General features: G+C 45.2%; 2 protein-coding genes across 12 annotated transcripts in view; one reads left to right on the forward strand and one right to left on the reverse strand.

Moving 5' to 3' along the window:
- Positions 1 to 6724, forward strand: part of Gsk3b (glycogen synthase kinase 3 beta) — a 157084-nt gene extending 150360 nt beyond the window's left edge. For 2 of the 4 annotated variants that reach the window (NM_001347232.1, NM_019827.7), the window contains one exon: positions 1142 to 6724. In NM_001347232.1, the coding sequence (NP_001334161.1) occupies positions 1142 to 1209 (68 nt within the window). In that variant the 3' untranslated portion in view covers positions 1210 to 6724. The remainder of the gene's footprint in view (positions 1 to 1141) is intronic. The other 2 variants (XM_006522426.4, XM_030249221.1) reach the window with 1 other exon arrangement.
- A 2264-nt stretch (positions 6725 to 8988) lies between these two features.
- Nr1i2 (nuclear receptor subfamily 1, group I, member 2) overlaps positions 8989 to 12628 on the reverse strand; it is a 46501-nt gene continuing 42861 nt past the window's right edge. For 2 of the 8 annotated variants that reach the window (NM_001098404.1, NM_010936.3), the window contains exons 6-9: positions 12034 to 12176; positions 11768 to 11884; positions 11413 to 11518; positions 8989 to 10029 (exon numbers count right to left, since the gene is read on the reverse strand). In NM_001098404.1, the coding sequence (NP_001091874.1) occupies positions 9885 to 10029; positions 11413 to 11518; positions 11768 to 11884; positions 12034 to 12176 (511 nt within the window). In that variant the 3' untranslated portion in view covers positions 8989 to 9884. Of the gene's footprint in view, positions 10030 to 11412; positions 11519 to 11767; positions 12177 to 12628 lie in introns of those variants that run through there. The other 6 variants (XM_006521848.4, XM_006521846.4, XM_011245839.3 and 3 more) reach the window with 5 other exon arrangements.

Consider the following 12628-nt stretch of genomic DNA (forward strand, 5'->3'; position numbering starts at 1 on the left):
TGCTGGCAACCCTGGTAGCCACCATGGCCAGAGCTGCCTACCATACTAGTTGATATGTGGATGTGATAGGTATCCATTAAGTCCTGGGTTGTAAGATAGAACAAAAGTTCCTCCTGGCATCTTCTGCTGAAAGTGGGTGTCATTTGGTGATGACCGTGCATTTGTTGACAATTGTGTAGAACCAGGAAATGCTATTAGGAACATTGCAATTCTGAAGTAACTCTGGTTTTCCAGCCTGCTTCTGAAATGTTTTTAATTAATGCAGCCTGTGCCTGAATTCTAAAAATGATGAAGAAAGCCCTGATGTGATCTGTCTTCTAGACAGGAATTCATGTTGAGTTAGTAGTACACCAAATTTAGGTGGCTGTGAACAGAAAACTCCCTTCTAGTAGGGCATGTCTAAGGAAGTCATGGTTGAAGCCTTAGACCTGACTCTTCAGTGCTGAGAAAGCCGCCTGCTGCCTTCGGAAGGAGGCTCTGGTTCATGTGCCATGCACCTGTGAGCTAGATGTTTCCGTGCTCTGGCAGCGTGACTCTGTGGTATCTATAAGGAAGTAGAACTAAAAGCATTCCCCTGTTGACTGCCCCCTAGTGGGCTAAAGGAATGGAAGGGCAGATTATTTGAGGAACAGGAAAATGCAGAGTTCAGAGAGGAAGTGCAGTTTTTAGAAAGTGGTCGTGAAGTTGATAAACTGAACAGCTTACCCTTAAGTGGTAAGGTTCCTATGTGTTCTTGGCATCTGCTGTGTCTTCACTTGTCCAGGCCCTTAGCAGATGGCCTGTTGGAACACGGCTCAGGATCTTTAGCTAGTGTCATTTATTTTCAGTAAGCTAGACTCCAACCTGAGTACTGCCGGTCAGTACTAGCTATAGCAAAGCCTTGACAGAAGTGACCTCAAATTCCTGAGTCTGTGATGCATTAAGTGTACTGCCACACGCACATACACCACACACGCATGTGCACGCACACTTGTGCCATCACTGAGCTCCTAGCAGAAAGGAAGTCCTGGTGCTGTGTGTTTGAACCCACATAGGCAATGACAGCTCTGGTAGGCCTCAGCACTGTGCGGTGAGTGGTGTACTTGTGCTCTTTGCAGTGTTATAACGTTGCTCACGCTTTCTTGGGCCTTTGGATTTGCAGATACTAATGCTGGAGACCGTGGACAGACCAATAACGCCGCTTCTGCATCAGCTTCCAACTCCACCTGAACAGCCCCCAGGAGCCAGCTGCGCGGGAAAGACCAGCACTTACTTGAGTGCCACTCAGCAACACTGGTCACGTTTGGAAAGAAAATTAAAAAGAGGAAAACAAAAACAAAAACAAAAAAACCCTGTTCATTTTAGTGTTCAATTTTTTTTATTGTTGTTCTTATTTAACCTTGTAAAATATCTATATAAATACAAACCAGTTTCATTGTATTCTCACTTTTCAGGAGATCCAAGAGGTGGGGAGGGTTGGGCGGGGAGGAGCAGAGCATTAAACACAATCTCTCCCACGACAATCTTTTCTTTTCTTTTTAAAGTCAGAAGTCCGCTATTGTATACCTTAAAAACCAGACTCCTGCCTCACGCCCCCACCGCAACAGAAGAAAACCTGTTCTGTGCTGGTTTATTTTCTGGATTTGTTTTCTTTTAAAGCCTGGCGTAAGACTTTGATACAGTGCACAGCTTGAAATTGGTTGGGAGCTTAGCAGGTGTAACTCACCAGGGACTTACTGTCACTTGTACAATGTGTACTTATCCTTAGGATTTGAAGACTTGCCTTTGGCGTGTGATGTCAGGTATGACAGACAAAAAAAAAAAAGACAAAGAAAAACCAAGGTGTATTATTGGTAGCCCAGGGAGGTCACTAAAATCTGAAGCTCTAAGGGAAGATCAGAGATGGATTACTTAAGGTTTGTTTTGCTCTTGACCAGTGCAGGTGTTGCAGATGCCAGCTTAGGAAGGCTGCTGCCAAAGGAGAGAGCGCGACAGAGTCTGTTGGGCCCTGAGGTAGATCTTGGTTCACCTGACCAAAGGCCGCCTGCTTCTCCCGGTATTGTTTTGAGCTGGTACCCTAGGATGAGGCTGGAGATGGTGTTAAGGGGGCAGCTCTGGGTGCATCGGAAAGCGAAGAACAGGAAGGTGGCAGGCCAGGGGCAGATCTCACCACTGTGAGTGAGCTTGTCCAGATTTTAATAAAGTCGTTTCCCTTAGAAAAACACTTGAGAGAAGACATCATAGCTAAGTAATGTGAACTGTTAGCCAGCCTACTGCTTTGTTTTCCTTACTTTAATTGAAAACCAAGCTTGCAAGAATTGCCACATTCTTATGCATAGCTCTAATTTTAAATCCAAATCTAGACTCTGTATTTAATTTCTGCTTTTTTAACATCATGCTTTTTAAATTTATTTATTGATGCATGTCAGATCGGCCACTATGATTTTAAGTGGTAGTAATATTAAAAACCACACATCAAAATAATAAAGTCACTTGTATCTGCTGACTTTATAGGAAAACTGATTATATTAATGTGTATATATGTTTTATATATACATATATTCAATACTGCCTTTTCTTTTTGTCTACAGTATCAAAATTGACTGACTGAATCATGAAAAGAATGTTCCCCCACCATCACCATTAAGAGTTTTATTTTTGTTTTCTTTGTTTATCAATGAATGGTGTAAGAATCAGTCTCTTGTTTTTTGAAGAAAAAGCAATATTCCTTGGAAAGCAAGGTGGATTGAAGGATTACGTTTGTGTGAGGAACAGAACTCATAACTAGTTTGTTGATACTTTTAAGGTTGGTGTCTTTGTGGGCCTTATATACTCTAAAATGAACCTTGGTGCTTATGGGCCATTACTTGACCTATGAATCTTTAAGGCACAATCAGTTATCTTTTACATTTAAAGATCACTTGAGTAATGGCCACCGCTCCTTCCTTCCTTCCCACTCCCTCCCCACACATCTGCTAAGGTGAGCTGATGACTAGGGCTGTAGGGCCCTTGGTTATGTATGAGACACAGACTCCTTTACCCTCATTACCTGACCTTAAGTCACGTTGAGGTCTTGCCCTCCAGGTGGTTAGGAAGAGGAGTCTCTTGGCGGCCCTTATACAGGCCCTAGCACCCTGCCTTGCTTCTCCGACCGTGTGTGTAACTCTCCAAGAGAGTTGTATTGTCTGCCGAAATGAGTTGATGCTAGAAAGACATCAGTGAGGCTGTGCGGCTGGCTGATCTCTTCAGGCCACCGAAGGGGTTTCTCAGACCTCCGTTTAGATCAGACTTGACAAGAAAGGAAGCAAGCCCAAAGCAAACAAAGGCGCTTTTGGTAAAGCGCTTCTCAGATAATTGCCGTGCGAAAGACTTCTGAAATTAAGTTATTTGACCGCATAGTTCCTTGAAGGGGGTGACTTGGAAGACCATTTTCAGAAAGAATTTGTAAAGAATCTGAGCAAGCAGGTCTGTGGCCTGAGAAGGGAACCTGCTTTCAGATTAAACTGCCCAGCCCGACACAGACAGTACTCCAGACTTGGTGTGCGTGCTAGAGTCCATAAAAGTCAGTGCTTGTTAGTGAATACTCCCCACCCCCAGATACGGGGTAAGAGAAGAGTGGAGGAAAGTCAGGTGCTTTTCTCTGTGTGTGTGTGTGTGCGCGCGCGCGCGCGTGTGTGTGTGTGTGTGTGTGTGTGTGTGTGTGTGCGCGTGTGCGTGTGTGCGCACATGTGTGCGTCCGTGTGTGTGTGAGTGTGTGCCTGTGTGTGTGCGCGCGCGCGTGTGTGTGTGTGTGTATGTGTGTGTGTATGTATGTGGGCATGCATGCATATATGAGGGCTTAGGTGCACGATTTTTCTTTCTCAAGGATCATGGCAGGATCCCAGAACTCTTATCCAAGTGAGATCCAGGTCTCTGAATATCTTTTTGTAAATAATAATTAAAAGCTCCTCACCAAATTCAAGCTTGTATATTATATTTTCTTTCAATGTTTTTAAATTTAAGTTTTATTGTTTTGTATGTAAATATGTGGACCCAGGAACTGTTATTAATGAGCAAAAAGTTACTGTTCAGGGCAGTGATTCTGTTCAATAACCAGACAAAAATGTAGACGAGCTTTTTAAAGCCATATAGTTTTAACTCTGTACAGTAGGTACCGGCCTGTATTATTGTAACAATAACTCTAGCAATGTATAGTGTATCTATATAGTTTGGAGTGCCTTCGCTTCCATGTTTTTGGGTTTTTTTGTTTTGTTTTTGTTTTCTGACTTCCTTTATCCATGTGTCCCTGTGGCCCCCTTTCCCTCTGAGTAACAGCAGAACAGCACCTTTGCCCACTCCACAGTTTGAATGGGGAGAGGAAACCATGTTGGCAGTCTCACTTCATTCTAGCCTTGCCTTTGTTTTTGGTTCTGGGTGTGTCTGTGTCCTCAGTAACAGTGACCGGTTTCATTGCGGATGCACTCAGTCCGTCCGGGACTTGGTGGAGCGCTGGGGGCCCCAGAGCTGAAGGGTGTCAGATGGCATGGGTTTGTTCATCGCCTCTCCAAGCCCTGGAGTGGATCCTAAGCAGATTCTGGGAGCTCCCGAGCTTGCTCTCTCCTTACCTACTTCCCTCCCAAATGAGAGAAAGATTGGGTTTGTTTTATTTTTAAAAAAAAAAAAAATCACTGTCTTGGTGGCATTTGGGTGCCCCCGTGACATTGTTAGCAGTTACTGCAGGGGTGCTGTGCAGATGAGGGCTGCGAGTGGACTCTGAGCCCGTTCCTCCCTCCTACCATCTTGCTAGATGAAATATCATTTTAATTTCTTTTTTTAAAAATCAGTTTAACTGTGCCTAATATGGCCCATTTGAAAGAAAAAAAAAAGTATTCGTTTTGCCACCAACTACTTCATGTGTCTTGAATAGAAGAAGAAAACAAAAAAAATTCACTACCAAACCAAAGGTTGCTATTTTTGAGACATCACGAGTTCATTGCTCACGGCAGAAGAATGCACCTTCTCTCCCATGACAGACTGTCAGTTTTTAAGTCTTTTTTTTTTTTTTTTTTTTTTTTTTTTTTGGCCCATTTCTTAGGCTTGTGTTTTAGCAAAGTATACCTGCGTGGCCATCTTGTCCACGCCAATGCAGAGGTCCTAAAAGGACTCCCTCTATTCTCTATCCCTGTGGACGTAAAGACACTGGCATCTCTGTTACCTTCTCTTCCCTTTGCAAGGGTTTTAACTTTGGAATCTTCCAGAGAAAGTTTGGCCAATGCCAGATCTCCCAGAGTTGGGATTTTTGTTATTTTTTTTCTTTGTTTTAAATCAAATTTGTGTCTGGTTCCTATTTACACTACTGATTGTTCTAATCCCAGAGATGAATATGTTTCTCCTCTGTATGAGAAGTAAGCACCCTTTATGGTGAAACCTGTCTCTTGTGGTAGAAACGGAAGCCGCTGAAAACAAACATCAGCACAGGAGAGCCCCAGGCAGAGGTCTCCCTTGAGATTCTTCCGAAGCAATCGTTGGGGTCTGGGTCAGTTTCACAGGGTTATGCCATTTTATTCAAGTCCGTTGCTCCGTTGTGCAGTCTCCACCATATAAGCAAAAATGACAGCCAGTACATAAGGGGTTAGCTTGACAAAGTAGACTTCCTTGTGTTCATTTTTAAGGTTTTTTTTTTCTTAACTATATCTGTCTACAGGCAGATACAGATAGGTATATGGAAATGTGCTTGCCTGTAAAATTTGCATTTATAAATGTGTTGCGATGGATCACTTCGGCCTGTACACATCCAATTAGCGTGACCACTTCCATCTTAAAAACAAATCTAAACAAAATTTATTATTATTATATATATATAAAGGACTGTGGGTTGTATACAAACTATTGCAAACACTTGTGCAAATCTGTCTTGATATAAAGGAAAAGCAAACGCTGTGTAACATTACTACTTGAATGCCTTTGTGACTGAATTTTTTTTTTCATTTTAAATATAAACTTTTTTGTGGAAAGTATGCTCAATGTTTTTTTCCCCCTCCCCCCCATTCCCTTGTAAATACATTTTGTTCTATGTGACTTGGTTTGGAAATAGTTAACTGGTACTGTAATTTGCATTAAATAAAAAGTAGGTTAGCCTGGAAATGAAATTAAACTTCACCAGTGTGTGGTCTTTATTTCAGTGCCCATCCCCCTCTCTTCACCCTTCCCACTCTGCCATCGCCACATGCAGTCACACTGCCGTCTCCACTCCTCTGACAGAGGAAACATGAATCCTTGAGAGAAAAATCAGGACTCTCCTTCTCTGAGATGACCTTGCTCTGATGTGTAGACAGGAGGTGCAGCTTCCAGCTTGGAAACCCCCTGGACTTAATGTAGAGAAAGCTTTGCAGACACTGCTTTGGGGAAAAACAAACAAAAAACCCTGAAAGGGACAGTTGTAAAACATGTATAAGCTGCTGTCTTTGGTTACTGTGTCCATGGTTTGGTGTGGCTGTATTTATTTTAACTTCCATCTTATTAGTAATGGTCGTTGGGAGTCTTTGTAAACCATGAACACCATGGACATTGGGTCAGTCCCACCCATGTAACCAACACGTGTGTGAGTCTGCTCATTTCCAATACTGGATAATGTATGTTAACATGTTATGTCTCATAGTGCAAACAGAAACACCATTTTTTAGGGCTGGCTCATTGTCAGGCCTAAAGGTTAGATATAAGGTCATGTGACTGCTGCTTCAATAAAGACAAATTTATATTGGACTCAGTGTGGTCTTTTATTTAGTGAGCTCGCTACATTGACATTTGGGGGAGAGGTTGGATGTGGTAATTACCACATGCCTGTAATTCCAGCCGTGGCAGAAGCAGGCTGGGTTAACAGAGGCCTGGCTTGTGATTCACTGCCATTCTGAACAGATCTTATGTTGGCCATTTGAATTGAGACTAAAGGGCTTGCCAGCTGCCCCTCACAACCCTGAAAGGTTCCTTATGTCTGAGTCCTTCCAAAGGGTAGTGCTGGATTGTGGGACAGCAGGAACAGGTGCAGTTTGTGAAGGCCAATGGGTAAGGTGATGATGGATGGAATGGTCTTTCTGAGCACCTTCAGGTGTTACGGGGGCTGTGGCTGTGGAAAGCAAAGCAACCTGGGAAAAAGGACTGCTTTGGAGGCAGGCAAGTTGTCTGGAGCTGGGAAGAGCTGACTAGTGGTGGGGTTGGGATGGGTTTATTTTGTTCATAAGTCTTGTCTTTTTTCCAGAAAAGGAAGGGCCACTCCTGGGGCCTCTCCCATGAAGTTCATGTGAAGACATGTGGACAGTGGCTGCTGAGTGGCTCTTGACTGATGGGAGAGCCAGATGAATATGGTGGCTCACACAGATCTTTTCCTCAGCACCTTGGAAAATGAACCATCCCTTCTTGAGCAGGGAACCAGATAAAGAAAGGGTCATCACCACCAAGATGCCTAGAAGCCAGTGTTTGCTTCTTGTTCAGAAGCTCAGGACTGGGGGAGTGAAGAGGAGAATGGATGCTGGACAGCAGGAAAGTTGGAGCTCTGGGTCTTAAAACTTAGCCTTGGCTGCTGAGAAAATGTGTGTTCTGTGTGTGCTCTTTTGTGCAACCTGGAATCTTAGCTACTCCTGGAATAAGTGCTTACTGTCTGTAATTCCTATGTCCTTGCCAGTTTAAAGTTTGGAGTACTGCATAGGTGTTTTAAAACTCAGCTGGAGTTGAGAGTATAATGTGTATTACATCTTAATTTTAGCCTTACTTTCCAAACCCACATCTAGCCACTCTCAGACTTCTGAGTGAGTAGCATACGTGTAACTCACTGTAGAAAGGAAAGATGGGGGTACTATTTATGGATGGAGTCAAGTGGAATTTAGAGTTCCAAATGAGAAATAATTTCTAGTTATAGCCAAGTCCTTATTCCAGATTTTATGGAGTGAAAGCTATATTCATAAATTTGCAGGGAAGGTCTCAATTTTCTCTCCCAAACGTGAATGATTTCATTACCTCTTTGGTTAGAGACTGGGGTTGGGGTAAGGAATGTGCTTATGTCCTTGGGTTGTGTTGATCGGATGCTATAACAGTTTGGCCTGCGTGTAAGATGGCTAGAGTTAAGGAATTACCTGTGGGCTAAAGTTCTGTTACTTTTAGCTTCCTTTGCAACCAAACATTACATACTTAAACTTCAGTTACTGCATTTTACATTACATGTATATATCTTTACACAAAAGCAAGTGATTACTGCATTTTTACGTTCTACCAGCACATTGTCAGATTTGTAAAAGGTGGCACTGAAATTAGTAAATGACTCTGTGTGTGTGTGTGTGTGTGTGTGTGTGTGAGAGAGAGAGAGAGAGAGAGAGATTTCGTTTGGTTTTGGGGATGGAAGAGAAGAGCTTTGGTTGGTTGGTTGGTTGGTTGGTTGGTTGGTTGGTTGGTTGGTTGGTTGGTTTGCTGAGACAGGATCTCACTGTTTGGACTGTTCTGAGGGCTGTGCTCTTACCCCAGCCTCACCTGGCTCTGTTTTTATTTCTATTTTCTCATTCTCATATTTTTTTCCTTCCCCGGGGATCGAGGGAGGAATCAGGGTTGGAGCGATGACTCCTAAGAGCATTTGTTGCTTTTCTGGAGGACCAGAGTTCAGTTCTGAGCATCCAGATCGGCTGGCTCATAACCACCTGTAACTACTACAGCTCTGGGGGATGCAGTGTCCTCTTCTGACCTCCTCAGCCACCCACATGTGGACACACAGACACATGCAAAAATAAAATAAATATTTTTTTCAAACGTTTTCTATCTCTACCAAAAATGTCCTTACTGAAGTCCTCTTGTCTTGATTAAACCTGGAGACATCCTTACTAATTTCTTAAGTGTGGAACATTCATGTGAAATTAAGGTGTAACTTGTGAAAAGGCACAAACAATCCTACAAACTATTATTAAAAAAAAAAAAAAAAAGAGGCAGATACTGCCATACACTCAGGCTCTGAGGACCAGGGGTATGTGGGAGTTTGCCGTACACAGGTAATTGTGCTATTATACATTTATTGTATGTCACTGTAGCTTTGCTGTAAGTCACAGCCTTGGGAGCAAGCCAGCTGGTCAGAAGTGGGTGCAGACCGACCCCCACCAAGTCATGAACAGGTCCCCACCGCCATAGTTCTCATCCCCTCCTCCACACGTTCCTGGAATGTGGGAACCTTTCCTTGGCTTCCAGTGACCCACAGAACCCCAGTGCAGCTCAGACCCCACACCAAGTTCCTTGGCTGTATATCACATGCCGTTTCTTTGGCTCCACATGAATTGTTTAAGAAGGTTTTACAAGCTATTAACAGCCATTTCAGCTTGGTCTTCTTAAAGTCTGAGGTCGGGATCTACATCTGAGTTCGTGCTGTAACCCTATCCCCCTCCCCCCCCCCCTCCCCGACACACACCCACACAGCTGGTCACATTGTTAGTGACTAACAATGTGTTTGGGCAGATGCAGGAAGTTGACTGATTTGTCCAGAACACGGTCAGGACAAGCTGCTAGCCTTCAGCAATGATACTTGTGAACCTGAAGATCAGCTCGCGTCTGGAACACAGAAGCAGCTCGAGAAGAAGCCTGGGGCTGGGAATGTGTGGGGCACGGGGGTACAACTGTTACAGGGTTCGACCTGCTCCCTCCTCTCCCACCTAACACCTGAGAATTTAGCGGGATTTGGAAGTTTATTCCCAACCACAAAGATTGTCTTAACTCATAGGCCAGCACTTCCCACAGGCTGAACTTGGGGGCTCCCATGTCTTTTTCCTGAGAAATGCTAACCAGCTGCAGTCAGAGGGCGTTGTTGGCTATCAGTATGTCCATCTGTCTAGCCCTAGAAGTGGCAATTCAGAATGTCTGGGTCTAGCTGCCCCATGAGATCTCCACTCAGGGGCAGCCACTCAGCCATCTGTGCTGCTAAATAACTCTTGCATGAGTGGGGTGGCAAAGGGGTGCGAGTCTTGGATGCGCAGCAACTGCTGGGTTTGCTGGGCGTTGATGCTTCGCAGCTCAGTGAGGACGGCCATGATCTTCAGGAACAGGAACCTGTAGGCAGCCAGAGAAGAAGTTGGGATATCAGGCCACCACCTCGCCATCCTACCAGACTGACCCTGTTCTGAGAGTGCACAAGTTCAAGCTCAGAACAGCCCAGTGAGGATGTTTGGAATTCCTTCAGCCTATACATAAGAAGGCAAAACAGCCTGCTGCTGTTTAAGGTCGAAGCTGTTACCTGCCTCCTCCTTCCCCACCCACCCATCGACTTGAGTCCCTGGACACAGAGACCCTGGGAGAAAAATTCATACCTTGCAGGTTAACTTAAAGGCGAGGGGAGTCATCATCTTGGTTAAGGTCTTTAAAGGGTAGTCACTACAGCTAGGACCTCCAAGCTGGAGTCCTTTCCTCCTCCCTTCCCCCTCATTTATCTCTCTTCTTCTTCTTCTTCTTCTTCTTCTTCTTCTTCTTCTTCTTCTTCTTCTTCTTCTTCTCAATCCTCCATCTCAGTCCCTCTCTCAATTCCTTTCAATCCCCCTCTCTCTATCCCTCTCAATCTCTCAATCCCCCTCTCTCTATTCCTTTCTCTCTCAATCTCTTTCTTTCAATCTCTCTCTCTCAATCCCTTTCTCTCAATATCTCTCTCTCCCCCTCTCCTATCTTCTCTCTCCTCTCTCACACATAGTTACTTTAGTTTCCCCATGATAAGTAAGGAAGCTAGCACCCCAAGCCTCCTTACAGGAAGTAATTGAATGAAAGACCCTCAAATGGCCTTAATCTTCAAAGCCTGGGGCTTGTTTTACTCAAGTTTGTTGCTGTCTTTGTGCCTGCTGGCATGAGGCTGGGCAATGGAATACAGGAATCTAAGGATTGGTGACAGCATGGGAGCTCTTATGTGTGCCAAGCTGCAAGCAGGTTGTTTTGAGTGACAAGCTCAAGCTTTGACAAACTTCTAGCTGCCAAGCTCCACAGGACCACCCTGTGGAGTCCTGGGCATTGACTTGTCTCCCTTTGCAATGGTACCTACCTCAGGAGAGGGTTTTGAAGGTTATAGGTTATGTATAATATACATAAGCTGCTTGGCCCCAGAGTTGACACTTCCCAATCAATAGTAGCTGTTATAGACACACCACCATTATGAATGGTATCACTATTTTTACTGTCATTGTGCTTGCTACTGGCCTTTGTTAGAAGACCCTATAGAGAAGACAGTAGAACCAGGCTCTTCCCACATCCTGATGACAGAAATGTAGAAAGCCTTGCGTAGACAAGGCTATCCCTCAGCTAAGCTCAGGCCGGAAGTCTTAGTCATACAACGGTCCCAGAGTCTTAGTCATCAGAAGCTGCCTCAGGCATGGCACACTCTTGAAGATCAGGCCAAAAGATAAGGGGACAGGAAGGACCACCTCATAGCTGCCTCTCCTGGCTCATCCTCACCTGTGAGCAGGATATGGCCGACTACACTCAATGTAGGCCTTCAGGGTGAGGGCAAACCTCTCCTGCAGTTGGTCTACCACGCTGCGCTGGACCACACCAGGACGATCTGTGGGGGCAGAAAAGGCATTGTAGTTCCAGCAGGTCGGAGCGGAGCAAAGGAAAGTTCAGTCCAGCCCAGGAGGAAAGAACTTCTGGCCAACCACCTCACCAAAGGAGAGAAACAGACTCTGCAGTCTGCCTGTGTAGTGGAAAGCAAGGCCAATGACTGAGACCTTCCCTGGGGCGGACAGAAAAGGGGGCTGCTGCCTCCTAACAGATCACCGGAGATATCCAGCAGCTGGGGGAAAGCCATCACCTGGGGAGAAGAGGGAGATGGCCTGCATCAGCACATACTCCTCCTTATGCAGCTGTAGCTTCTTCAGCATGCAGTGGAATTTCATCAATGGATCCAACAGAAGTTTCTGGAAGCCACCTGTGGGGTGAGTATAGGGTAGACAGCCAGAACCTCAGGAACCTGACCCAAGAACCCAGGCGTCCCTTACCGAACTCTTTCCCTCCATCCCCCAATCTCTCTCTCTTGGCTATCATCTCCCTCCCTCTGCCAGGCATCTCTTTGGGCACCATTAGGGTCTTCGAAGCAGTAAGCCAGCCGGCCGCACTCCCAGGTTCCCGTTTCCGTGTCGAACATCGTGTTGAACCTCAGGATGCACATCTCAAAAGTGGCCCCCTTCAGCAGGGAGATCTGGTCCTCAATAGGCAGGTCCCTGGCAGCAAGGACAGGAGGGGTTGACAGCCCCTAGGTAGGGTTGACAGCCCCTAGGTAGGCTGCCCAGAGGCTGGCAACAGTCCCTAGCTCATAAGCCAAAAATTGGAGGACAGAAGAGATGGGGCAGCCTCCTTCTGAGGATGCAGTTCCTTCCAGGCCATCCCCAGTTTCTCCCCCTCATAATCCAAGCCATCAGGTTACTTTGCCCACCAAGATCTTCTCTCCCACTACCTCCGGGACTTCTTCATTCTTCCTTAGCTTTGTGGAGACCCCTTACAGCCTGGGCACCCATCTCTTCTGACACCCTACACAGCCTCTAACCAACACTTAATGTCTTGGTTCTCCCTTGTTAGCCTCATAAGCCTATCTGGAATGATTGCCCCTTGAAGTAAACCCTGATGAGTTTTCAGGTCAAGTAGTGTCTTCCCTTCCCAGAAAGTGTTTCTACAG

This window comes from Mus musculus, chromosome 16, assembly GCF_000001635.26.
Source record: "Mus musculus strain C57BL/6J chromosome 16, GRCm38.p6 C57BL/6J".
Taxonomy (NCBI): Eukaryota; Metazoa; Chordata; class Mammalia; order Rodentia; family Muridae; genus Mus; species Mus musculus.